This window comes from Amia ocellicauda, chromosome 8 (assembly GCF_036373705.1).
Source record: "Amia ocellicauda isolate fAmiCal2 chromosome 8, fAmiCal2.hap1, whole genome shotgun sequence".
Lineage (NCBI taxonomy): Eukaryota > Metazoa > Chordata > Actinopteri > Amiiformes > Amiidae > Amia > Amia ocellicauda.
In genome coordinates, this window is record NC_089857.1 from 18,485,881 (window position 1) to 18,511,998 (window position 26,118).

The window sequence follows — 26,118 nt, forward strand, 5'->3', positions numbered from 1 at the left end:
CTTATCAAATACATTAAAACTATTTTTAAATGTTTTTTTGTTTGTTTGATTTTAATGAAAAAGTGAAAAGGGAATGTGTGGATTTAGAATTCAGGTTACTTCCTGAAATCCACCTTAGAATTTCTGAAATCAGTGTTATCAGTTTTATTTCATTATCATTATATTTAAAGAAATTTAGATTAATAGGCTTGACCCACCTGCTAATCATAAACTACAAACGTACTTGATAGCAGTTCTATTCGTGATTGGGAGAAAGAAGCATCAGGCAAAACAATAGACCATCATCAAGTACAGGATTGTAGTTTTCTATAGCAAGTGAGTCAACATTTAGTTTTAATCTTGTCCTTAGTCTGTTCATTTGCACATTGACATTTTTTTGCCCTTATCTGATTATCTTTCTTGATAAATAAATCTTTATAAAGATGTATAAAATATGTTACAGGACACGCTTGCTCCTGCATTTATTCACATATTCATCTGTAGTATACTATCCATTTTATTACTTCTACCCATTTGATTTATTCTGTTGATCCCATTTTTAACATGATAGTTAGTTACTGCTCATTAGGTGTGGCTGTGCTACAGAGTGAAAACATTGTTCCATCTGACCTGGATTAAAAAAACACTTATCAAAAAACAATAATTGGCGACTTATTTTACCTGCCTTTCATCAACAATGAACAGTAATTGGTTTGGTGCATTGTGCTCTGCGGTAAATACCAATTATCATACAGCTGGGAGTCTGATTGTTCCCTGTTGTCAAGATTCCTGAAAGAATATTTAAGAACAGATTTTCAGATTCAGTTGTAAGCAATGTTTTCATTACACCCCACAACCTCCAGATTTCTTTTGTCAGCAACTGTTGTGGAGTTTTGGAAGATTGTCACAGAAACAAACTTCCATCTAGTATCAAATAATCCTGTAATTTGGGATTGGCAGGTGTTTTCAATATTTCGATCTGGGTTTAAACCTTTAAAATGCAGGCAAGATGTTTGATTTTAATATTTGATTTGTTTGATTTACTTTGTAAAAAGTTCGTTAATGAAGTTGCTTGAAATTACAAAGTGCTTTTAATTAAATGAACCAGATAACAACTTTTAAATATGAATGTATTCAGCATATAGTATTGAATTACAACACAATAACTAGGTCAGTTTATCCTTTTAGAAAATTTTAGTTGGGCCTATTTTAATTGTTTTCAATCTCTATAAACAGTAGCCTTTAAGCCACTTGTGTGTCAAAGGAAATTATGTGACAAGTTAACCGAATATTGCAGCCCGTAGATACAGTAGTGTATACAAACACATGGCCATGAAACACAGAATAATGACATATATATGTCATTATAACACTAAATAGTTATTAACTTTAATGTCAATATTGTTAATTTTATCGGAGTTCTGTTTCCAAAATTGAATGTGATCTTTATATCAAACTTTGATTGTCTTCTTAGCTATACCAGTATGTCACCCTTAACAAATGTATTTTTGGGGAGATAAGTTATCATGATATTGGTTATCAAGCTGTGCAGTAGATCTTGGTGAAATCTGAAATCTCAAAAGCTGTCATTTAGCAGGTAATACTGGCCATAATCTGATACTAAATGGGTACAAATATTTGTTTTTGTTGTTTTTTGCTTGTTTTTGAGATTCCATAAATCCTACCCTGTCACAACCAGGGCAGCAAATTATATTGAAGGGATTTACCCGTCGATCATATTTATTTTTATATAACTGACACACAGGTTGCTCTAATTATGTCGTCTAGTCTTCTAATACCTGCTGTCTCGGATTGCTTGCAGATATGTGTTTTAGTTTATAAACATGTTTTGTTGCCACCACTGCTGCTGTGAATAAGATGTATAAAAATCAGAATCTCAGAGTGCTAAGTGGTTCTTAGAAACATTGTAGCTTTTATTTATTATTAGTATCATTACTTTATTACTTAGCAGACAACCCTTATCCAGGGTGACTTACAATATCTCACATTATTTGTACATACAATTACCCATTTACACAGCTAGGTTTTTACTGGAGCAATCTAGGTACAAGTTCCTTGCTCAAGGGTACAACAGCAGTGTCCCTACCTGGCATTGAACCCACGACCCTCTCTCAGGGGTCTGGAGCCACGCATGGTGAAAAAGTTGTCCCCCCCAAACGTGTTTTTCAGTTTTCAGTTTTCACTTCTTGTCAACACATTTCCTCTTCTATCCAACTGCACAGTCAAAGTTCTTGGTTATCAAAGTTCTTGGTTATGCCTTCCAGTTTTGGAGACATTTTCCTTGTTCAGAGATTACAGACCCTCAGAGGTAAAACTGAAGACAAGGACAGCCATAAGTGACAGTAATACAGACAGTGTCCCTCCCACCCCCCTTTTAAGTAACATGCAGAACATGGCAGTGTGTAATTTACAACCAATTTAAAGCAATGTGCAGAACATTGTTGAATATAATTTACAACTAATACAGCATTTTCTTTTGAAGGCTTAAATAGAACATTTTTTAAATCTGTTTAATGTAAGGCAGAGAACATTCAACTAACTTTTTGTTTTTTTGTCTCTCCCTTTCTTTCTGTCTGCAGGTAAGGGAAATCAACGTTGCACGTTTTTGGCAGTAAAATATGGAATGCGTCCTCCTGACACAAAGCAGAACCAAACGGACTGAGGGTCTGCTGAGAACGCGCAGTTAGCACTTTGTTTCTGCCCTCAATCAAGACTGAGTGCTGTGCTTAGTTAGGGGGAACCAATCGAAGAGCATAAATCAATTAAAAACAAACATATCTTGGTTGTTTACAGAAACTGTCCAAGCCTTCCTTTTTCTCTTAATCGTTTAACTACTAATTAGAAGCCAAGATGGAAATGGACCACTACTTGTGGATGGTGATCCTGGGATTCATCATCGCCTTCATTCTGGCCTTCTCTGTGGGTGCCAACGATGTGGCCAACTCCTTTGGGACAGCCGTGGGTTCGGGGGTGGTTACCCTGCGGCAGGCATGCATCCTCGCCTCAATATTTGAGACCCTGGGCTCTGTGCTGTTAGGGGCCAAAGTGGGAGAGACTATACGAAAGGGCATTATAGACGTCAACCTCTACAACGACACTGTGCCCGTGCTGATGGCTGGGGAGGTCAGTGCTATGGTTGGTAAGTTGTCCAGAGGTTTCCACTTACCTTCGGTGTATTGTCTGTATGTGTATGTAGTCTGTCTGCGTATTCCTTTATAATGGTATCTAATGCAGATGTTTACAAAGATTTTATGTCTGAAGTTGGATTGAGTCCCCAGAGGGCATTGGATGTAAACTTTTAATGTTTTAACACAGGCAATGTGGATATATCTAATTAATTAATATTGCCTCCGAACAAAGAACTTCAGCTTGACAACCCGGAAAAGACATTTGTGAAAACATGTTTCCAGTTCATGAAAAACATGATACTAGATTTTCAATGATCTTTTGAACAACATGTGTCATTGCCAGCAAGACTGATACTTAATAGGATAAAGAGGATAAAGGACCTGTTTTTCAAGATGTAGTTTTCTTTTTATAACAGCGGTCCCATTACTGTAACATTTGCTGTAATGTTTTCATGGAACGGAGAAGGTGAAAATTATATGCTCTATTATTTACCTCAGGTGTGTAATAAAGAGCACTAATGTCACAATAATTACACCTTGGATTAAAATATTTGTGCAAGCTTTTCTGCTGCAATTGGTACAATACTGTATTAGCCTACTTTAGTGGTTTTGTGCAAACAGAGTATAAAACGAAAAGTGCTTTGCGAAATCTGTTGGTTCTGAAACCTGGATAGGAGCTGCCAAGAAATAAATCAAATAAATTAATAGTTTTAGTTGACACATTCATTCAGGTGTATAAGGTGATGAGAGAGACCCATAATAGACACATACATTTAAATAATCATAATATTTATCATGCTGAAAATACTGAATTGTAAGATTGTCTATTATGATACACATTCCTCTGGATGCTAGTGTACGAGTTTTATAGGGAACAGTTTAACTGTCCTGTTGTAACATTAGGAGTTAATTGTTCATTTTTATTTATTGTGGCAGACGAATGTATTATGAATATGGCACTCTGCCTTTCTCACATGAACTATTGTTTGTTGAAATATTGATGCCTGACTGAAACGTACACTGAATTTATGGAAAGATTATTTCAAATAGGACATTAAAATGTAACTGCTTAATTTGGTAGCAGAAACCCGTTAATCATATTCACTCTGTGCGTGCTTGTGCAACCACCGACTTACGAGGATTAAGACTTGGACCTGTGAACCCCGACCTACATTCTGCCACAGTTCTGGCATGTTTATCTGAACCATTTTATTCTGTCCTTGTTCGGCTGGCTCTTTTTTTGTTTATCTACTGGGCCATTTCTGTAAACAACAATTAATGAAATGGGCCTCTTTTTGTTGGCGTTTGTCTTTTCTTTGGCTGCCCACACTCCACTGACTAACCGACAATATCTTAGATGTTTATTTTAGTGATAGACAGCGAGAGCTAAATATATATTGCATTTTTCAGTTCTAAAATTAGACCTAGAAAAAAATATCAGTATGTCTCAGAATAACTTGAGAAAAAGAACATGCATTTTTGAATCTATGAGCTACAGCCTCCTAATGGGATAGGTAACATTGCTGGCGGCATCACAATGCACACAATGTCAGTACTAAGAAAACAACATTATTTAAGAACAAAATTCTAGGGTTGTGACATTTTGTATTTATTTAGTATTTATTCTTTCAGATAATGTGGTTCAGTTCTGTTCACAGATCTAGGCCCTTGCTAGCAGAACAGGCACACTTCTTGCTCGCTGTAGTGTCAGTCCCGGGCTGGGAATCACCCAGATCAGGCTGTGGGAGGCTGGAGGAATGCAGTTTTATATGCTGCTCTGTTTTTAAAGAAAGCCCCCGACAAGCTCTCAAGCAAAGGACAAGGAATATTATGAGATGTAGTCACGGAGACGGAATATAATAAAATGCCATATTCAAAACAGAGCACACAAACAAAGAACTGTTCAGTACTGAACATGTTTATAGAAACTTCCTTAGTGGTTCAGGATTTTTTTGGCCTTTGAAGATGGCATAATCTGATGAATGTGAGCAACTCCTGATCCATTTTATATCGGGGCAGCCGAGAGGTAGTCCAGCTGTTTCCCTGAAGCATAGTAGCTTGGTTTAGACCCGCATCAGAGAGTTCACATATGTGCACAACCCGCACTCTATCAATTGTCAATATAAATGTATAGCTTTGAGTTTATACTTGGGTATACAATAGATTAGAACATATTTAAATGTATTATATTTGATTTTAACAAATGTAGTTGGGAATAAAACATGGATACAGATTTACGCCACAGACAAAATCCCTCTAGCAGTGTTTGGCCAAAATATTTCAGAATTGGAAGCATGATATCACAAAGGACAACATGGGACTAGAACTGGATTTTACATCACTATTCAACTGCTTTATATTGATCTAGAGTTTCAAGGCACCAGCTTGAAAAGCATAGAGAGTTATTTTAAAATAAACCATTTTTAATTTTCAAGGTCATTGGTCCAGTGTGTCCTAGTTTTTACAGTATAAGCTGTTAAAAATATGGAAAACTAAACAGTTTGAAGGTGTTATGACCGTTGAAAACAATGCAGGATCTGCATGACTAATAACAACCTAATATGAATGTTGTTCTTTCTTTCTCTTTTTAGGCTCGGCAGTCTGGCAGCTCATTGCATCTTTCCTGAAGCTGCCCATATCTGGGACGCATTGCATTGTGGGATCCACTATTGGGTTCTCTATGGTTGCTATCGGTACAAAGGGTGTGCAGTGGATGCAGCTAGTCAAGATTGGTAATTGACATTTCCTTTTATGTGTGAGGGTATGTGAAATAACTACATTGACTGGTGAATCTTTGTTGCAGTATTTCATTTGTAGTATAACACGGAGACTTTTTCTCACAAATTAAGATGTATGACTTTTCAAATCAATAACAAATAACTACTTTATTAACAACCCTTTGCCCAGCCTGTGTTTTCTGCTCATACTGTATCTTTGTGCATTCAACTAAATCATTTAGTTTTTTTTAATGTTAGTTTTTAGTTGTTGCTTTTTTAAAATCAAAAACATTACACGATTTGCGGTGCATTTATTAAGGTCTGCTGGCCACCACAAATAAACAAATATATCTAGAATAATTATGTCTCAATGACAATTTGTTTGGTGCCCATCTATAGGGAGGTTCCATTGCATAGTTACAGTTCATGCAAAATCACAATGCATGATGTGAAACCGTGCACTGGAAAACATGAAATATAAATAAACAAGGAAAAGGTGACGTGATTATATTACATTTAAAGTGAAATAGCCAGACCTTGTACATTATAATACTGAATTGTTATACAACTTAATTGTTAACGTGATTTGATTTCATATTATCATGTTGTGTGGTTAAGGATTTTTAGCTAAGATTACATTTTCACTTCCTACAGACAAGTGTAAACTTTTGCCCCTTTCTATGGATCTTGTACAAGGGGTCCTTTCATGGATTTACCATGTTATGAGTGGTCTTCTGACCAACCAAAGACAGTAACACAAGTTTAATCTTAAGCGGGTGTGTGTGGTGTGTTGCTGCACTGCTTAAAGACTTAAACCGAAACTGAACTCAACTGAACTGAATATCAAATCAAATGAAGAGAATACCATGGTAGCAGCAATGTTGCCTTTTGTAATCATTGTGCTTGTTTTTAGATTTCTTGTGTTTACACCTCTGATAAATGTTGAAATACAGTAGGTTTTCTTAAATGACTAGTGTGATCCTTAGGTTGCAATAGTTTTGCTGCATATTCTTCAATCCCCCTTCAGTTCTGACATTTATGTCCTAGGCTTTGATTCAGTTGCTACAGCTCTGTCAGGTTCTTTACAGAGTGTTTTGTGTTTATTCATCTAGTTGCCTCTTGGTTCATTTCTCCTCTGCTGTCTGGACTCATGTCCGCACTCCTGTTTCTCCTCATCAGATTCTTCATCTTGAACAAGGTGAGTTCCCGAAAAGTTCAATTTGAGCCTCTTTTTTTTAGTATGGTTTTGTATTAAAACAAGCACAAAACAAATGTAATTAAATCATGGAGGCCTAATTATATTATAAATACTACCTTAAATACAATTAAATAAGTTATTTAAAGACTCCTGCTATACTTCTGATAGATGGCTGGAGGAATACTGCTCCCAGAGGTGGGGTCAATTCATTTTGTTCAGCTGCTGTTTTATCAAGACAATTCCAGTTGTGGAACAATGGAATTGCAATGGACTTGCAGTAATCCCCAATGCTTAACTGTTGATGTTGCATGATTATGTTGGTAGATGATTGGTGGTCATAGTGCCCTGTCTAAAAAAACTCTACATAGCACCTGTCTCGTACATTGCATTCCAACCAGTAAGCTTGCCGCATTCAATGGTAATGAAGTGTCTGCTGGAGACTTCGATAGAAATTCTGTCCGTACTCTTGATGGACTCTATGTGGAAAGGCCTTGCTTTTAGTTGTAATGCAAAAGCAGGAGATATAATTTAGGAGAGAGAGGGTGCCTGAATCTTTCTGCAAAGATAAAGATGCTTTAAAAGCATTCCTGTTTCCCAGACTATAACTTAAACAGATTAAATCTGATGTCAAAGAGGAAGCTGTGTGTTTTCTTTTTTAAATCACACAACAGTTTTAGTTTTATCATACATTTGGTTGCATGTCCTTTTTTATCACTGAAAAGAGCTGACAAGAGCTGATAAGAACTGAGGTTTTTATTTCTGTTTATTGTTCACTGTTTAAAGCCCGCTTGGCTGCCGGTTGTTTTTAAGTATTTTAAGTTGCACCTCATGTCCACAAGGTTTTGACAGCAGTGTTGTAAATGTGTATATTCAGACACAATTAAATGTGTTCATATGCATTTTGTTTTAAAAGGAAGTAAATAATCATTTTCTGTGTGATTTCAGTACAACATTTGTATCCTCTATGCCCACTGAAGGTGTTGAGATATTTATTATAACGATTTTGTAAAATTGTCAAAGCATGCTATACTTACTTCTTACCGTTGTACAAGACTAGATTATGTTGTCCAAATGCACTGCTTTAAATTAAGTCCTTATCGATTTAAAATATAGATTTGTGCATGTAATCAGTAAATATGTTTATGTTTCCTAACATAATTGACAGCCACTTTATTTCCCCTTTAACTGTAGTGATTATTTATCTGTGATACATTGTTTTCTTGTTTATTATTAATGGAACAGTGAAAAGGTTATGCACTAGAAACTGTCTTTTCATAAAGACCTCAATCATTTTTAGGAATGCGTGCACAATGCAAATGCTTACAGTTGATTATTTTATAAAACAGTTCTGATTAAAATAAATGTAGTCACAGGGAAAGTTGTGAAGGCTGGTGTCTTTCACATGAGTGGTTAGATAGTGTGCAGGTTCATGTAAGGAAGCTCAGGTATTTATCCACAGCTCTGTTATAAAACTATTCTTTTTTTGTTCATGTTTCCAGGATGACCCAGTTCCCAATGGTCTCCGCGCTCTGCCCTTGTTCTATGCTGCTACCATAGGAATTAATACATTTTCAATCATGTACACAGGAGCTCCATGTAAGTACCCTTGTTCTATGCAGCTAAATCTGTCTTGTTTTGCTGCTGCAGTTTTTCTGAACGCTGCTTTTTAAAGTGTTTGTACTGGGGGGACAAAAAACATGGCAAGGGTTCAGTTGGCACTGGACTAAGAAAGCTATAATGGAAAGTGCTTACGCACCTAAGCACCTCTTTTGAATGTATTAATCCGGAGATTTTGAATTTTCCATCCAGTTTCGTTCAGATCTTAAGACATTGTGTAACAAATGAAAGAAATAACAAATGCCTCCAGAAATGTGGTTAATGAGATGGCTTTTTCTTTTCATTCTTTATATTTTATTTATTTGTTTTGGGGAGGACGAAACTAAACTGATTGTTAAAATAGATATATCATTTTGAAGTTAGCTTGAATATCCCTTTGTTTTCCCTCTAGAAAAAGAGAATTCAAATCATATGACAAGTAATTGTCTGCTTGTAAGTCTGTGTCTATGATGTACCTTTGAAAAGCCGATCCTGTACACTCTGCTGAAACTTGCTTTGCTCTTTCCTCGCAGTGCTTGGTCTGGAGCTGTTGCCAGTGTGGGCGATCGCTCTGATCACATTAGCCGGTGCTCTGGTATGTGCTGCTGTAGTGTGGTTCTTGGTGTGCCCGTGGATGAGAAGAAAAATAGCAAGTAGGTAACTCTCGTTTTTTTTTTTATAGGATTCGTATTACAGTCCTCCCCGCTATACCGCCAACCTCATTTACCGCCTGCTATTCTTTCTGAACAAATATCTACCAATATTAAATCTGTCATTGTTACCGGTTATATCACCACCCTGTTGACCGCCAACTGCTAACTTCCCCAACCAAAGAAACGGACATATAAGCATTGTAGCTTACCTTGTTATAGCACCAATGAAATACTGAACCAACATCCCTGCTACAGGTTCGTAAAGCTTTGCAAAGGCTTTTTAGCTTTTTGAAAAGAGTGACTTGAAGACCCATCTAAAGTCTCTGGGTGATTTGTTGCATCTGAATGGCTTGACGTAGTCTAAAATAAATGACTTCTTTAAACCACAATAAAAAACACAAAGGCCAACATTAGAATATAAAGAAATGTCCAAGTTGTGCCACATATAGTAAAGATTATGACCACCAGTCCAGTACTGGAAATAAGCATCATACTTAAAATAAAACCCTTGAATTCACTGCAAACTGTTTTTTTTTTTTTTAAACACCAACCCCACTATATTGCCAGTTTTGCCCATGGTTTTTACCAGGCGGTTTAACAAGAGCTGACTGTAGTATTCTTGGTAAAAATGCATGTCTGCTTAACTAAATATCCAGATGATGCAGTGTGACTAAATAGTACAGCCCTGTGTGAGAACTCCTGATGCTCTAGAAAAATAAATGTTGCTCCTTTGTATGTGTTCAGTCTGAGGTTTCTATGGGTAGATGATTTTTAATTGGTCCCCTTCAAAAGCTTTATTATTTCTCTTTAGTGGTATGTGTGGTGCCTTAAAGGGATACATACAAATAAAATAGGAACACTGGTTTACATCTGTACTGCTGACCACATATCTAATAAGACACTTAAAAAAATTGCATGGCAAGAGAATATCGTACAAGCATAATTCGAGCTTCACAAAATATACAAATCTAGCAATTGTATGCAAAACTGCTGATGCAATGGACATAAAAACTGAAATATTTTAATAAAGCAAACTATTTATTTAATTTAATACTAATGGGATTAATAGCATCTGACGCAAAACTGACTTTTGTTTTTGGTTTTGACAAGCACCTAAGATATTTAATTTGTATTGAAAATTCAGTGTCTCTGACGCCATAAGGTGTTGGGGGGGGGTCTAATGAGCTTTTCCCTCGAGACCTTGTGGTATTAACTCTGTGGCCTTCGGACTTAAAAGGCAAATGTGCCAAGAAGTTTGACCAGCGCACTAATCCCATACTCCTGTGTCCTGAAATAAACCCGAGTTCGGCACTGTGCATCCAATGACAGTTGTGACTGACATACAAGGGATGCCCACCCAGAGGGAAAGACAACTAACCATTCATGTAAACACAATCTGTCAGTGAGGGGGAACAAACACTGAGGGCTCTGTGCTCATGAAGAGCCCTTTCTTTCCTGTCGTCTGGAGTCACAGCCCTGCTGCCATCTCCTAATTTAATAATGATATCTACAGAAAGCACTTCAGCTAATTCATTATTAAATAATATTAATGCAATATTGCACTGGTGTCTGGTGTCTCCCGAATGTGTTTATTTCCAATCATTTTCCTGTATTTTATGTCTGCAGGCCGGCTGAAGAAGGAGCACGCCTTGTCTAGAATATCAGATGAGAGTTTAGATAAGATCCAGGAAGAAGACACCCCGGTTTTCAAGGAGCTTCCAGGGGCCAAGGGGAACGATGAGAGTGTGGTTCCTTTGACCAGCAGGGCCTTGGAGTCACCAGGCGAACAAGAGAACCTGACCAATGGGAGCTCTGTCTTACCTAATGGGAGAGTCTATGGTAGGCCGTGTTTGCAGAACTCATTCCATATATGGTCATGTGCAAAATCTGTCTAACCCCTAGGTGGCTCGTTAGGTAAAGGAGAGTATTGGATGCCCTAAGGTTTTTTTAAATTGCGCCAGCTGACTGGTCTGAAACTCCCAACAGGCAGAGCACTTTCAGCCGAGAGTTGGGTTGAATGAAGTCAGTTGAAGAATCCTCAATTCTCCCACACAATAGCCCCGCTGTTTGCACTCTGGGTTGCCAGTTTAAAAAGAATTGGGTCTCTTGACAATGCCGGTTTCGATGACGTGTTTACGATGTCGTCATCTCTTCTGGGATAAAGCACTTACTATTCAGCTCTGCTTAAGCCCCCGCGTCTTTCAAATTAGTGGGTATGTACAAAGAAATGGCGGCAAATAAAGCTATTAGAGATTGTGTATTTGTTTAAGATTAGAGGAGAATAGTAGTTAAAAAAAGGAGAAGTTCATACTGTGTAATTTTTGTGAATACTAGTCAAATATTTATTCACGTGTATGTGGGGTATTGTCTTTTCTAGATACGAATATAAGATGATACCATAAGGGTCTGTGTTATTTCTGATGATGCTAATCTTGAGGGGGGCTGGTATTTCAATATTTCAGAAAACTGTTTCAGGACCACAAAGTTCAAATCAAGATGAGAATGCTTTCTATTTTGAGCTTTGTTTGGTAAGCAATAGGAAATAATGTTTTGATTCTCATATATTGAGGGAGAAAACTCACTTGGTACGTAATGGCCTATTTTAAATGTTTTTCAGGCTTTCAGATTCTCACAGATGGGAATATGTAAGGCTATGTGCTGAAAAGAAATGTTGCTTTGTAAACTTAGGGTTTTAGTTTTTATACTTCTCAGTCTGACTGGAAAAAAAGATTACACGGAATTTAAAGCTTGGCTTTGGGTTACGTAGCCTGTAGGGAACATATTAATAATTAATTTAAAGAAGAATATTCAGTCCCCTTGCTACCCGGTTTACATATTTGTTCTGAATTTATTGAACCCATTTTAAATGCACTTTTTTGAATTAACGTTTAGCAAATTTAATGCTTATAATTACATGGGATTAGGTGTGTATTATCAAATGCTGTCTGAGCTGCATTGAGGGAAACCGCAGGAACAATTGCAATGCCGGTCACGTTCAACACAATGCTGCATTCGCTGACCTTCATCACAAGCAAATTGAGGAGACAAGCCAGGTGGCTGCATAGCTCAGCCACAAGACCAGTTACTCATGCTGGCATTTAGTTGCTAGTCAAAAAGTTGCAAAGGTAGCAGTGGTTTAGTATTAAAGCAAGAAAAAACACTACATTTATTCTCTTCTTTTAGCATGTAAAACCCATTTCAATGTTTATGCTTCTGGTTATGTTTCATCCAAAGGAATAATAAATGACTATATGTATATTAGCCTAAAGCTGGTCTGACTAATTTTAGCATTTTTAATCTACAGTTTTAGACTGTTTGCAAAGTTTAGGTCAGTTCTCGTTTCAGCGGAGAGAGAGAGTTAATTGGTCATCTTATGTTTCAGCCTCTGCATTTAGAAATAACTCTTTTCACAGACCTGCACTTCAAGCACTAATGCAAATTGGTACTATAATAAATAGATGATCAAAGTTAATCAGACGTATATATGTTCTAAAAATAATTTGATATCAAAAGTTGAATTCATGCGGACAGTTGCTTTTTTAATGTAAAGCTTTTTAAATGTTTACAGTTATCACATTCAAGCTTAACCTGAATGTCATTTGTCAGTGTCTCTGCATCTGTAAAAATAAACTCAATTATTAGCTCTTCGTACATGTTGTTCGTAATCAGACAAAATATTTTGCTTTAACAGTAATGTTATTTATTATATTTTCAACTATATTTCGCTTAGGGCTAAACTAAATTTGACATGCATACAAGTGTACAGCCACCAAATTAGAATCCAGGCTTCCCATCTGACTTCCTTTTATTATTTATTTATTTATTTATTTATTTGATGATGCCCTTGTCCAGGCCAACTTACAAAATAAGAGCAATACAAATTGCAATAATACAGTGCAATTCAAGTGTATACAAGATATACAGTAAACAATATATAAGGTCTTACATCCTAGATTGTAAGCTGATAAGTGCAGACAAGATGTTAAGTGCTATCTTACATCAGAGTAAATGACTAAATTACAAGTACTGTCTGAAAACATGTATCTTGAGTACTCTCTGGAAGGAGGTCGGAGACTGTTTTGACTTCAGTGGGCAGGTCGTTCCACCATTTATGGGCCAGGGATGAGAAGGAGCGGCTCTGGAGGAAGGGGAGTGCAGAGGAGGTAGAGTTAGTCTTCTGGCACTGGAAGACTGCAGTGGTCTGGAGGGGATGTATGGAGAGACGAGTGTCTGAAGGTAGCTTGGTGCAGTGTGGTCGAGACAGCGGTAGGTGAGGGTCAATGTCTTGAACTGAATGCGTGCCGGTATCGGGAGCCAGTGGAGGGAGAGGAGCAGTGGAGTAGTGTGTGCGAATCGGGGCAGAGAGAATATCAGACGAGCCGCAGAGTTCTGGATGAGCTGGAGCGGCGGGTAGTAGTTGCAGGCAGGCCGGCCAAGAGGGAGTTGCAGTAGTCCAGGCGGGAGAGGACCAGTGACTGGACGAGCAGCTGAGTCGAGTAGTCGGTGAGGAAGGGACGGATCCGGCATATGTTGCTCAGGAAGAATCTACAGGTGCGTGTCAGCGTGGTGATGTGCTGGGTGTAGGAGAGTGCAGGATCGAGGGTGAGTCCTAGGTCCTTAGTGGAAGAAGAGGGAGAGAGTGTTGTGGATTCCAAGGGGATTGAGATGGAGAGATCAGCAGAAGGTGAGGAAGAGTGGGGGAAAAAAAAAAAGAGTAGATCTGATTTGGAGAGGTTGAGCTTGAGTTGGTGCGAGTGCAGGCAGAGATAGCAGACAAACGGGAAGAGATGCGAGAGGGAATGGGCGTGTCGGAGGAGGAAAAGATCTGGGCAGGAAGATCTGGGCATCATCAGCGTAGAAGTGGTAGGAGAAACCATGGGATGTGATGAGGGGGCCCAGGGAGCGAGTGTAGAGAGAGAAGAGGATGGGGCCCAGGACGGAGCCTTGGGGAACGCCTGTGAGGAGAGGTTGGGGGGTGGATGAGGAACCTTGCCATGTCACTTGGTAGGTCCGGTCACTGAGGTAGGAGGAGAACCAGGTGAGAGCAGTCCCAGAGATCCCAAGGTCAGCGAGGCAGGAGAGGAGGATGTAGTGATTGACGGTGTCAAATGCTGCGGAGAGGTCAAGGAGGATGAGGACCGAGGCGAGGGAGGTGCCCGAGCACAGCTGAGGGAGTCAGTGACTGCCAGGAGAGCCGTCTCAGTGGAGTGAGCTGTGTGGAAGCTGGATTGCAGATGATGTTGGGACAGTAAGGCAGAGAGCTGACAGTGGACCACCGGCTCAAGAGTCTTTGAGAGGAAGGGGAGTAGGGAGACAGCGCAGTAGTTCTGAGGAGAGGTGGCGTCAAGGGTAGGTTTCTTGAGGATTGTGATGACAGCAGCTTGTTTAAAAGCAAAGGGGAAACAGCCAGAGAGGAGTGAGGAGTTGAAGAGGGAGGAAATGAAGGGGAGAAGATCAGGAGCAGTAGCTTGGTGGAGGCGAGTGGGGAGAGGGTCCAGTGCACACACATTGTGGGTTTGTGACGTAGGAGGAGAGAGGAAAGTTCAGAGTCCGAGAGAGGTGAGAATGAAGAAAAGGAAGCTTGATTGGTGTGAGACTTGGGCGGGATGGGAGAGGAGGGGGGACTGTTGAAGAGCATGCGGATGTTTGTAATCTCGGAGGAGAAGGAGGCAAAATCATCTGCAGGGGTTTGCAGGGGTTGTTGACAGAGGATTCAAAGAGTGATTCTTGGCTGAGGTGAGTGAGGAGGAGAATGGGGACAGTAGAGAGCGGTAGAGTTCGAGGGCAGGGGCACGCAGACTGGATCGGGTTGAGCGGAGAACGGAAGAGATCCAAGGCTGAGGAGGGGAGGGTGGGACGGACAGGACGACACATGAGAGGGCAGAGCGAATCAAGGGAGGAGGTGATGGAGGAGAACAAAGAGGAGGTAGCACAGTTGACAGACAGATGAGAAAAAGTCAATGGAAGGTAAGAGAGTGAGGGCAGTGGAAGCAAGGGTGGAGGGGGAGACAGAGCGGAGATTACGGCGGAAGTGGGTGGGGTGGGGTGGGGTGGGGTGGGGAGGGGTTGAGATTAAGTGGTGGTCAGAGATGTCCAGGGATGTCACAGAGAGCGTCAAAGGGGAGCAGCCTCTAGAGAATATGATCTAGCTGGCGGCCTACCCTGTGAGTTGGGGGAGACAGGGAGAGAGAGAAGTTAAAGGAGTGGAGGAAGGGAATAAATCCAGCAGAGTGGGAGGGGTTGGAGAGGTGGATGTTCAAGTCTCCCAGGAGGATGGTATGTGAGGACAGTGAGGGGAGGGAGGAGAGAAGAATGTCAAGTTCATCCAGGAAGGAAGCAAGTGGACAGGGAGGGCGATAGAGAACTAGAAGGGAGAGGTGAGTACTACTGCGCAGAATTCAAAGCTGTTAGTCATGATAGAGGAGATAAAGTGGGGGATGGAGAAGGGGAGAGCAAGAGCCATATTCCTCCTCCCCGCCCGGTAATAAAGCCCTGTACGGGCCTCAAATCTAGGCCCTACCCCGGCCCTGGCCCGAGATGCTCAGGCCCCAGCCCGGCCCTTGTCTGACAGCTTATCACAATTCTCGGCCCGAGTCCGACTGGAGCCCATTTTCTTGTTTGTTTGTTTTTGTTTTTTTTCCCCCATTACACAGCCTATACTACTGTTGCAGCCATTAAAATAGTTCAGTTTTGTTTTTAATGGCAAAGTGTTGTAGCGATCTTGAGCCTCACTAATAGGCCTGGGCCTTATAGGGATGCAGTAAGATTGCTGTAATGTGGTGTGGGAGAACAGGGTTCAAGTCCCCGTTGTGGTCAAAACCCCTGGGTCGTTATGCGGCCAGCAGCCGACATTGAGTTGATCACGTTTGATCAATTTTGCCTCTCAAATCAACACTTGACTTGCCTATAATAAAATCCATAGATATAAAACACTTCAAGCAAATCACACAATGTTAGTTTAAATGTTTATCACCACCACAGTAAAAAGGCATTTTTGACAAGCTGACCAGGCTGCTCTGCTGCTCGCAACGGTGTGCGGAAAAACGAACAAACAGGCTGTACGATCTAAACACATAAAATAAAACACGCAGGTTATCTTACCTCAAAAATCAAGGCGTCACCACAGAACATGGCCATTCTTATATCCAACAGTTAGACTAATGAAAATAAAGTCCAATCAAACGAAAAACAAGATGGCCTCCTAGTCTTAACATGGCTACAGCCAGAAGAACAGTCTCTTACAGAGCATCATGGAGAAAAAGCACAGCGTCCACAGTGGAGGTTTCAGTCCAGTCCTGTTTCTTCTCTAACTCTTCCAGCTGCGCTGAAGACACGCTCACTGCTGCTGCCACTGCCGGGGACACTAACACCGTGCGAGCCGGTCTGCACAGGCGTGTAGCATGCTCTCCATGGGAAAAATGTGTGCGTGTGTGTGCATGAGCAGACTGTCATGTGTGTCAGTGTGACAGGTTATAAAACATCTTTCTATGTTTGTTTTACCATCATCAACTTCTCATAGTTTCTTTTAATTAATTTGTCTAAAATATAAAAAGGAGGAGGAGCCTAAAACAGGCCCGATGCCCGGCCTGCGTGTGAACTATGACGTGAAATTGGCCCGAAGCCCGGCCCAAGGAGTGTAAATAAGTCGGGGCCCATCAGGCTCGGGCTGAAATGCAGGGCTCTACCCGGTAAGATGAGAGGAGTGGGACAGGACAAACAGAGAGGATAGGGCAGCAGGGGTGGTTGAGTTGTCTGGGGAGATCTATGTCTCGGTGAGAGCGAGGAAATCCAGAGAGTGGTGGGAGGCAAAAGCGGAGATGTTGGAAGTCAGCCTTGTTGGAAGCTAAGTGGCAGATCCACAGGCCTCCAGAGAGTGGAGTACAGGGGAGGGAGGAGGAGGGGAGTGGCAGGGAGATGAGGTTAGAGGGATTAGGGAGGCAATGGTTGTACAGGTGCACGACGAAAGGAAGGAGAGAGCAGGATGGGAATCAGACAGATTGTCACTGTGTCCTGTTGCTGTGTGGCATCTCCTTACAGTCTTCTCCTCGCTGGAGTCACACAGCTAGAGTCCCTGCCCTTTGAAGATGGGGCCCTTCAGAAGGGGATCACTGAAGGCTGCTGGTGCAGAGGTCCTGGGGGCTGTTAAATACTCCACCTGTAGCTAATTAGTTGAATGACACAAGGCTGTCAGGATGGCAGTCCCTCCCATGCAGGACTGCTTATAGCACAATTAATGGCTGCTTTAGATTTGAATACAGACAAGGGCAGTGCCGGACACACACAGTTACACTGATCAATAGCTCGCAACAATGCTAAATAATAACAGCCTACAATGTAACCGCTTCTGATTTACAGAAACTGCATGTCGATCTATGGACAAAGTGTGGTAATTAAGTCGCTAATTAACTAACAAACAGTCGCTGCCATTACTACAATACAGGTGCAATATATATACATCTCTCAGTAACTCTGCCTCCAACTCAGCTCTGAGTTGGAGGTAGACCCGTTTTTAACAGCCTTAGGTCAGTGCTTTAATTTGCATTGCAGGCAGGACGCACTCCATGACCAATGGTTGTCTGAAGTCTCCCATCTCCAACGGCAGCTTCACCTTCGACGGGCACATGCGCAGCGACGGACACGTCTACCACACCGTGCACAAGGACTCGGGCCTGTACAAGGACCTGCTTCACAAGATCCACCTGGGCCGCCTGGACGACGACCGCAGCGTCCCTCCTGCGGACAACTCTTACCGTCTGCTGCGACGCAACAACAGCTACACGTGCTACACAGCGGCCATCTGCGGGATGCCGGTGCAGCCCGTGTTCCGCTCCTCAGAGCCCGCGGCCGCTGAGGACAGTGAGAAGCTCGTGAGCGACACAGTGTCCTACTCCAAGAAGCGCGTCCGCTACGACAGCTACTCCAGCTACTGCAACGCCGTGGCCGAGGCCGAGATCGAGGCGGAGGAAGGGGGTGTGGAGGTGAAGCTGGCCACCGATGCCATGCAGACACCCCCCGTCCCACTGGAGGACCCCGTGGAGGAGGACAAGGATGAGAAGGACAAGCCCCAGATCTTCCTGCTCTTTCACTTCCTGCAGGTCCTCACTGCTTGCTTTGGCTCCTTTGCCCACGGAGGCAATGACGTCAGGTGAGTCCCCAGCAACTGTTCCCAAAAAGGAGAGAAGCTTAAAATGGAAATATTTATGACATTCAGTGTTCAGTCCAGCTTTTGCTTTTGTTCTTTTATAACAAAGCAATACAATGCAAATTAATCCATAATTTTCTCCGGAAACTATCCAAAATATATATCTCTTAAATATGTATGTTTTAATCCCCAAGAGTTGTAAATGTTCTAAATATGACCCAATAACGTTGATGTTGTACCTCGTTATTGACATGACATGGACTGTTACATTAACTAACTAATTCAGGGAGATTTAAGAAATGAGGGTTTACCTTAATATCACTTTACAATATGCTAACTTCTCAGTTTCCATTCACAGCAATGCCATTGGTCCCCTGGTGGCCCTGTGGATGATTTACAAGCAGGGTGGAGTGATGCAGGACGCCCCCACCCCAATTTGGTTGCTTCTCTACGGAGGTGTTGGCATCTGTGCAGGCTTGTGGGTTTGGGGTCGCAGGGTCATACAGACCATGGGCAAGGACCTGACGCCCATTACACCATCCAGGTAAGCTAAGGGTTTATTGGAAGTATATGTTTTGAGCCTCTTGGTTTTACTTTGCATCTAAGTGGTTGCAGTAGTTTGTGAAGCACAACTGTTAAAATACTTATCCGTCCATATTTGATCAATATTTGGAAATTGATAACCGCAGGGCTTTGTTTGCATGATTAGGGTTCACTCTTTTGGAAAAGTGACCAAAGATGCGCTGTTTATGCAGATTATTAAACTAAAACGTAATTAAAATGTAAACTTGAAAATTCAGCATGGGAATTGTTGGCTTGCTTTTCATTTGACCTGTGCCAAAAAACTGTTTTCCTTCCCTTTGAAGACAATCTTCTCAATGTTTTCTCAACACTGACCAATATTTTCTCTCTTCCTTACACCCAGAATTGTATCTTTCCTTAGCTATGAATGATAACACTTCTTTTCACATTGGAGCACAGACTGACGGTGTATTGCTAAGGAACTTTTTTTTAGGGACTTGCCAGAAAAATGTATTAATTCTGCTAAACGACTTTCTATTTTCCTACACAGTTTGCACACTACACTCCCCATTTAATGTTAATATTGTTTCAGTTGTCCATGAAAGTGTGCTGACATTCATGTTATGATTGAGCTGTTCTTGTGAAATCTCAACATATCACGCAGGACAATGTTCTGCTAACATAAAACAGAACCAGCATAATTGGGAAGTTGGGGGAAAAAGGATGTCTTTCCTGTCAAATTAATGTTGCATAATGTGCCAATTAAGTCAATTAATCTCTCAAAATGATGAGGTGTTAGAGTATCACGATTCAGTCCAGATGATCTTGAACCAATTTCATTAGACTAATATCTGAAAATAGTTTGAAAATTTAAAAAAGAAATACAAAATCTCATGTTCTATGCCATAGCCTGTAGTTTTTACACCCTATCATTTAAGGAGCCTGAAGCTCATTGGCTCACTGCTGTTTCATAATAGCACCCTCAGGTTCCTCGGCGAAAGCCTGGAGAACTTTGATACCATTCACGTATTTCAGAATGAATTAAGACATATGATTTAAATCTTTGTTGCATAGTTTTAGTCGCAGTCTGTTGGCGTCTTTAGAAAGTTAAAAAAAGTCACGTATAGAGCTTCATATCCCCTGTTGACAACTACAATTACCGAAGCCTGCACATACTTAAGATTCAGAAGCGAGATACTCATGCTGTGCATACACAATATCATGTTCTGCATACAGAATGCAGAATTGAATCTGCCACTTCGAGACACAGTGTGCCTCATACGCTGCCTGCATAGAATCGCAATAATGACATTTCTGGATCTCAGCACTGAGAAGAAGAGCTTTTTCAATCTGTGGTAATTTTTCTGAGGTATTGCGGTGTTACCAGAAAACTCTTTAATTAGAATTGATTGATTCAGAAGTGAATTCCTAATTTCTCAATTTGTTTATCAGACTTTGTCGATCCAGAACTGGATAAACCAGCCCTCGTTTACTGTTTATTTTGTGTTGCATTATGACTTTTAATGTCAGCAATGCTTTGTCGAAATGACAACAGTGACGGTTTGTGAGAGCCTGGGGTGTTTCAGCACTCCTGTGTTCGAAACGGCACAGTGTGCAGAGTGTTGCAGACCAGTTTTGGCCAATAGACAAAGAGCAACTAAGCCGTGTAAGCGTCATCTTAACCCAGACAATAATAATTGGATTAATCTGAGACTATTAAAATTGTCTTTTTTGTATTGTCTGTGTAGGTGTTGCATAATCAGTGGGATATTTATCCAAACTTGGGGAGTTATTGCCTTTATGATGACATGCCTGTAACAAAGAACAGGCAGTTGTGAAAATGGCATGATATTCAATATACTGAAAGAAAATAGCTTGGTTTTGGTGTACAGATAAGGAATTGTTTGTTATTCTTTATTGCACAGATCTTCAATCGACCGCACACACGTTTGCATGAAAGTAAAAGTAATGTTGTTTGTAATATAAACCACTAACTGGTTTACATGCTTGTCAGATTTAGTATTCATGTACTTTAATCTGTGATCTTTATTTTCTGCTTCCCTGCTTGACACCTCATAATTTTTGACAGAACTTCCATAGAATTCCCCATTGTGTTGAAATTTCAGAATTATGGTTCTTGCCTGTCTTATGTATGTCTTCAACAAAGACTGGGCCTGCAACTTTAATATAGAAAGCAATCATAATTTTGCCCTATTGTACATGAAAACAAAATGCAGTACAGTTATAAAATAAATTTGCTTTTCATTAAAAAAAAAAAAAAATTATGGAAAAACAATTCAGGTATATTGATTAGACATCACTGACCAATGAAAAGCCAAGTTTTAATTTAATTAAACTGTTTCTCATGAAAGAGCTGTTAACAGTGTCCTCTAGGAGTGTAGCAGGCACACACCCACCCACACACACACCCATCATGCATGCAAACACACGTGACATGTGAGGTAATTCATGAGTGGACACAGGTTCTTTTGCAAGTAGCCTTCGATATTGCATGCGGCTCCTGTGGCTCTTAGGACAGCGGCCGGAGAACCAAAGAGTGAAGAATGACTGTGAAGTGTTGTTTCTTTGTGCTCCCCGCAGTGGATTCACTATTGAACTGGCTTCGGCGCTCACTGTTGTGTTCGCCTCCAATATTGGACTTCCTATCAGTACCACACACTGCAAGGTATGCCTGAGCCACGTGACTGCAGCCTGGCCTCGTCCGCTCTGCGTTCATCAGATCAGTTTGCTCTGGAGTGACAGGGTCTGGGGAAGAGAGTGCACCGCTCGGAGAAAGCAGGGCGATGCTGAATAGGGCCCTTTATGTTTACTGGACCATCCTCGGATAACATCTGTGCAAGGAGCATGCACAGTGGAATGAATAGAAACAGATTAATAAGGACGGAAAGCAGCCTATGGCAGTGGATGTGTAATTATTCTTTAACAAAGGAAATTAGAGCTAAAAAGGAGAAGCCATATGGGTCTGTTTTTTCTGAAGCACCGTTCTGTTGGTTACGTCAAGGTTATTGAGATAGACGCGTCAATTAAAAAGAAAGCAAAATTGCTCGCCTTCATCCTTTCCAGGTTAACTGTAATGTTTTGTGCTTCGCCGGTGTGTGTACAGTATATATTACAGGCCTGTTATTGAAAGACTGCCTTCAATGAGGCAGACTGCCTGGGTAAATGAAAGTGCTCTAATGCTTCTGCGTCGCAAGAGAAAAAGACTCTAGAGGTGACTTTAATTCACGCTGGTGCACAAATGTGCGCAGTAGAGATACGCCTTTAAGCATGCAACCTTAGATTAGCTCTCCAGCCTCTCTCACAGAAATAGACCTCTGTGGCTGACTGGGAAATATACAGACGTGCCTGTTACTGGACAGCGACTAGACTTGAATCAAATCCCACTTGATGGCAAAAGTCACCTTAGCACTGGAAGTTTTCTTTTTTTGCTTAAGATGCAGCACTGCCCCTACAACCCTCAACTTGAATCCCAATTTGCAGTGCATTACTCTATTTAATAGCGCACAATAACCTAATGTGCCCCATGAAATAAAACCGCACATCTTTATGAGAAAACCACGGGAGCTTCCCAACAAACTAACATATAATCCAAAGCAGGCTGGTAAATTCTCAGAATAAAACCCACCTCTCAATCTGCATGACTAAATGTAGGCTAAATTGTATTCCTTTGATGCAAATGAACTGAAAATTTCATATCAACAATATTATATGTTATGGATGTAACCAATGATCGGAGTATAATTCTATGTTAACCAAAAAGACAGGTGTGTTTGACCTAATTCCTCACCAGATGTTGGTGATATGGAATATGTAATAAAATGGAATGTGGTAAAAATCACATTCTTTATATTATACATAAATTAGTATTACATTTATTAATTTTAAAGCTTTTTGAACAAGGGCTAGATAATAGATTCAGTATGAAGACTAGGTACATTGCTACAAAAAGTATTTTTAGTTTACTTTATAAAAGGAGTTAACTGAATTCCTTTTAGTGTTTGCTACTACTGCGAAGTATCTTGTCATCTGGCATCAGGGAAATTGTGAGATAGACATTAGATAAACAGATTACTGCCTCCACTGCCATAGGTATGTATCCAATAACTAATTTCTTTAAGCAAAAGAGGGTGCATTTTCTTTCTCCCAGGCATCGGCTGTCTTAGTGGACTGATCTGAGGAAGCCAAAAAGAGCCTTGAAACCAATCTCCACACACCTGTGTTTCACCAACCCCTCTCTGCCCTACTCATTGCATGTTGTGGTATATGGGAAACCTGTCCTCTACCCTACTGTACTAGTCTCTCACCATTGTTTTATTCTCTGTTCCATTTTTTCACAGTGGATTTTGCATTGAAGTAATGAGTGCGCTTACTGTACTTATTGCCTCAAATGTGGGCATCCCAATAAGCTCCACTCATTGCAAGGTATTGGCGTGTGCAGTGGTGATGGCGATCGAGCGAGAAACTGTTCAAATCAGCCCATTTAAGACATGAACGTATTAAAATCAATTGTATACCCCAGTATTGCTTTCTCATGCATTTTTCCTTGCCATAACAAACTGCTCGTCCGATCTCTGTTTTGAATAGATTGGCTAATACCAGTTAATGAGGTGATCGCGTCCACAATATGGAGGAGGTGGACCGTATTAGCCCCTAGGAAGAAAACTAAATCTTTTGACAAATAGAGAATAATGCAACTGTATGATAAGATATTGACTGAGACTTGGATAAACTCCAACACCTATTGGTTGAATATTAATAGGGGGAATTCTAGTTGATCATTTATCACAGTTAAATTTTATTCTATAATAAAAATTATAGTTTGCCAGATGTGCAGTGGAGAGTATACCAAAACAAAGCCATCATATTAAGTGGTGTCCAAATTGAAATTGTATGGCCTGCATGATTAAGGGAAAATATTATAATCACAAAAAATGCTTTGAATGGACCAGATCAAGATTTGTTCATTCAGCTACAGTGCTGTTTTTGTGTGTCCTTAGATTACATAAAATAGCTATTAAATTACATTAAGGCATTTGCAAGAGCATAAGCCGACATCTGACCCCTTTCTTGTGATCCTCTATTACAGGCAGTAAATCCATGTTTTGCCAACAGTTTATTCCACTAAAACGTATGTAACTGTTGATGATATAACAGTGGCATTTTTATAATTTAATTTCCTCAATATAAGTTACTGACTTTTTGGGTCTTTGTAAATGCTCAGTACGAACATAGATAATAGAAGATACTGAAGCTCAGTTGGATTTGGCAGCTTAAGTGTTCAAAGGCAAAATGCATAAGTAGCGAAACTGGTACAAAAATTAAACAAAATCAAATCATTTTGAAAAGCTTTTTCTTCTGTCTCGTCTGTCATTTTGTTTAAACCTGTGTTTTAACACTTTTGTAGTCCAACCTCTTTTAACACAGAAAACTAACACCTAATTTTCTTAATATGTGTCTAATTGTTGCGTTTCTGTCTGATGTCTTCTTTATACTGACACTATAAAAAATCCATATTAACTGAACAGTAATTATTCATTTTGTGACTTGATTTGTTTTATGTTCAACTTTATAAAGTAAGACAAACACCTCATATAAATCATTTAGAGTACTTCGAGACATAAGGTTGCTTAACTTGTCCAAGCAGAGTGGTATACGTTGGTACAAAAATACAAAAAGCATATAATTTATTCCTTGCGATTACTGAAAATCAGTGACTTTGTGCGTTTTCTAATTGTGATCGAGTTACATGATTTTCAGTGACGTAAGGGAGATAGCAAACGCATAGCTTCTGCGATGCTTATAAAACATTTACAAGAGGAAATGTATAAATACTCTCTATTTCCTACAAGGCCACTTAGGCTGACCTTGTCTCCTTGTTAAGTGATGGAAGTGGTAATTGAATTCAGGTACAATCTATGTTGTGCAGTGATTTATCTAATGCTATTGTATAGATTTGGAAGGTATTCTATCCCACCCTGAAAGGTTGTCTAACCCATTAAGACAGAGAAAAACAAATTAAGGTGTAAGGTGATTGAATGCTGGCTATGAAATCGAATCGCTAAGAATTATTTTTTCATATAATCTAGCACAGTATAACCTTTTCAGGATCCCCATAACTATTGATACATATTATTATTATTATTATTATTATTATAATAATAATAATAATAATAATAATAATATCAGCTCTGACTGCTGTAACACACAATTTCTTATTGCCATTTTTGGTGGAATAGCTAGTCATTGTACAAGAACAATTTAACCATAGACAATGCCAGATATAATTACCAAACCCAAAGAGCAGGAATAGAATCACAGAACAAAATGCAAATATGATCTATCCTTTCAAAACAAATATATACCCAGCGCTTATCAATTAAAATTGAAAGTGGGGAAAAAAACAAGGTAGATGTATATATTTAATAAATAAAACAATTGGTAAACACTAATGATTTTTATTCAACCACATCTTGACAGTAGTTAAGTAGTAAATGGGTAAAATAATGTCCTAACATTGTAAACAAGTGTGACATTATAAACGTAGCTTTTTATCCGGTGTTGTTTGACACGGTTTATGATTCATTCTCCAGAATTAGCTCTGTTCTTATATTTTCTCCCCGTCTTGGCTGCCACGTTTCAGGTTACAGTTCTCATATAAGGAAAGTCATGGGCAGCGAGGTTGAGTTTCACCAGGGTTCCTGGGCCAGCGTACTTTCTTGGAAAAGGGTATTACTGTAACACGAGGGGAAACGGCAGAGGAGGATTTTGCCAGAGATAAACTTGGATAAATCACTGCAGAAAGGAAATCAAACAGATTGTATAAGATTCATTTCCATTTCACTCTCTGCCATAGATCATTCCATTCATTTACATCACCTTTACGTTTTAACATCGGTTGAATGAATGAGTTAAATATATGTTATCATGAATTATATTAAATACACATTAGGCAAAGTATATCTAAGTCTGAAGTCAGTATATATGTGTATATATATTAATTTAATGTTTTTGGGTAGTTTACAAAGTATCACTACTTCTCTATTTTCTGTAAAAATGTTAATGAGCCAGTGAGATGAAATTCTATCCTAATAGAGCAAATCATTGATTTCAGACTTATTTTTACTGCAGTTGATTGACAAGG

General features: G+C 39.9%; 1 protein-coding gene across 6 annotated transcripts in view; it reads left to right on the forward strand.

Moving 5' to 3' along the window:
• Positions 1-26,118, forward strand: part of LOC136755558 (sodium-dependent phosphate transporter 2) — a 68,334-nt gene that overhangs the window by 36,375 nt on the left and 5,841 nt on the right. For 3 of the 6 annotated variants that reach the window (XM_066712249.1, XM_066712251.1, XM_066712250.1), the window contains exons 2-10: positions 2,580-3,139; positions 5,720-5,860; positions 6,958-7,043; positions 8,543-8,639; positions 9,173-9,292; positions 10,919-11,131; positions 17,840-18,437; positions 18,793-18,978; positions 21,558-21,642. In XM_066712249.1, the coding sequence (XP_066568346.1) occupies positions 2,851-3,139; positions 5,720-5,860; positions 6,958-7,043; positions 8,543-8,639; positions 9,173-9,292; positions 10,919-11,131; positions 17,840-18,437; positions 18,793-18,978; positions 21,558-21,642 (1,815 nt within the window). In that variant the 5' untranslated portion in view covers positions 2,580-2,850. Of the gene's footprint in view, positions 1-2,579; positions 3,140-5,719; positions 5,861-6,957; positions 7,044-8,542; positions 8,640-9,172; positions 9,293-10,918; positions 11,132-17,839; positions 18,438-18,792; positions 18,979-21,557; positions 21,643-23,314; positions 23,400-26,118 lie in introns of all 6 variants that reach the window. The other 3 variants (XR_010817684.1, XM_066712254.1, XM_066712253.1) reach the window with 3 other exon arrangements.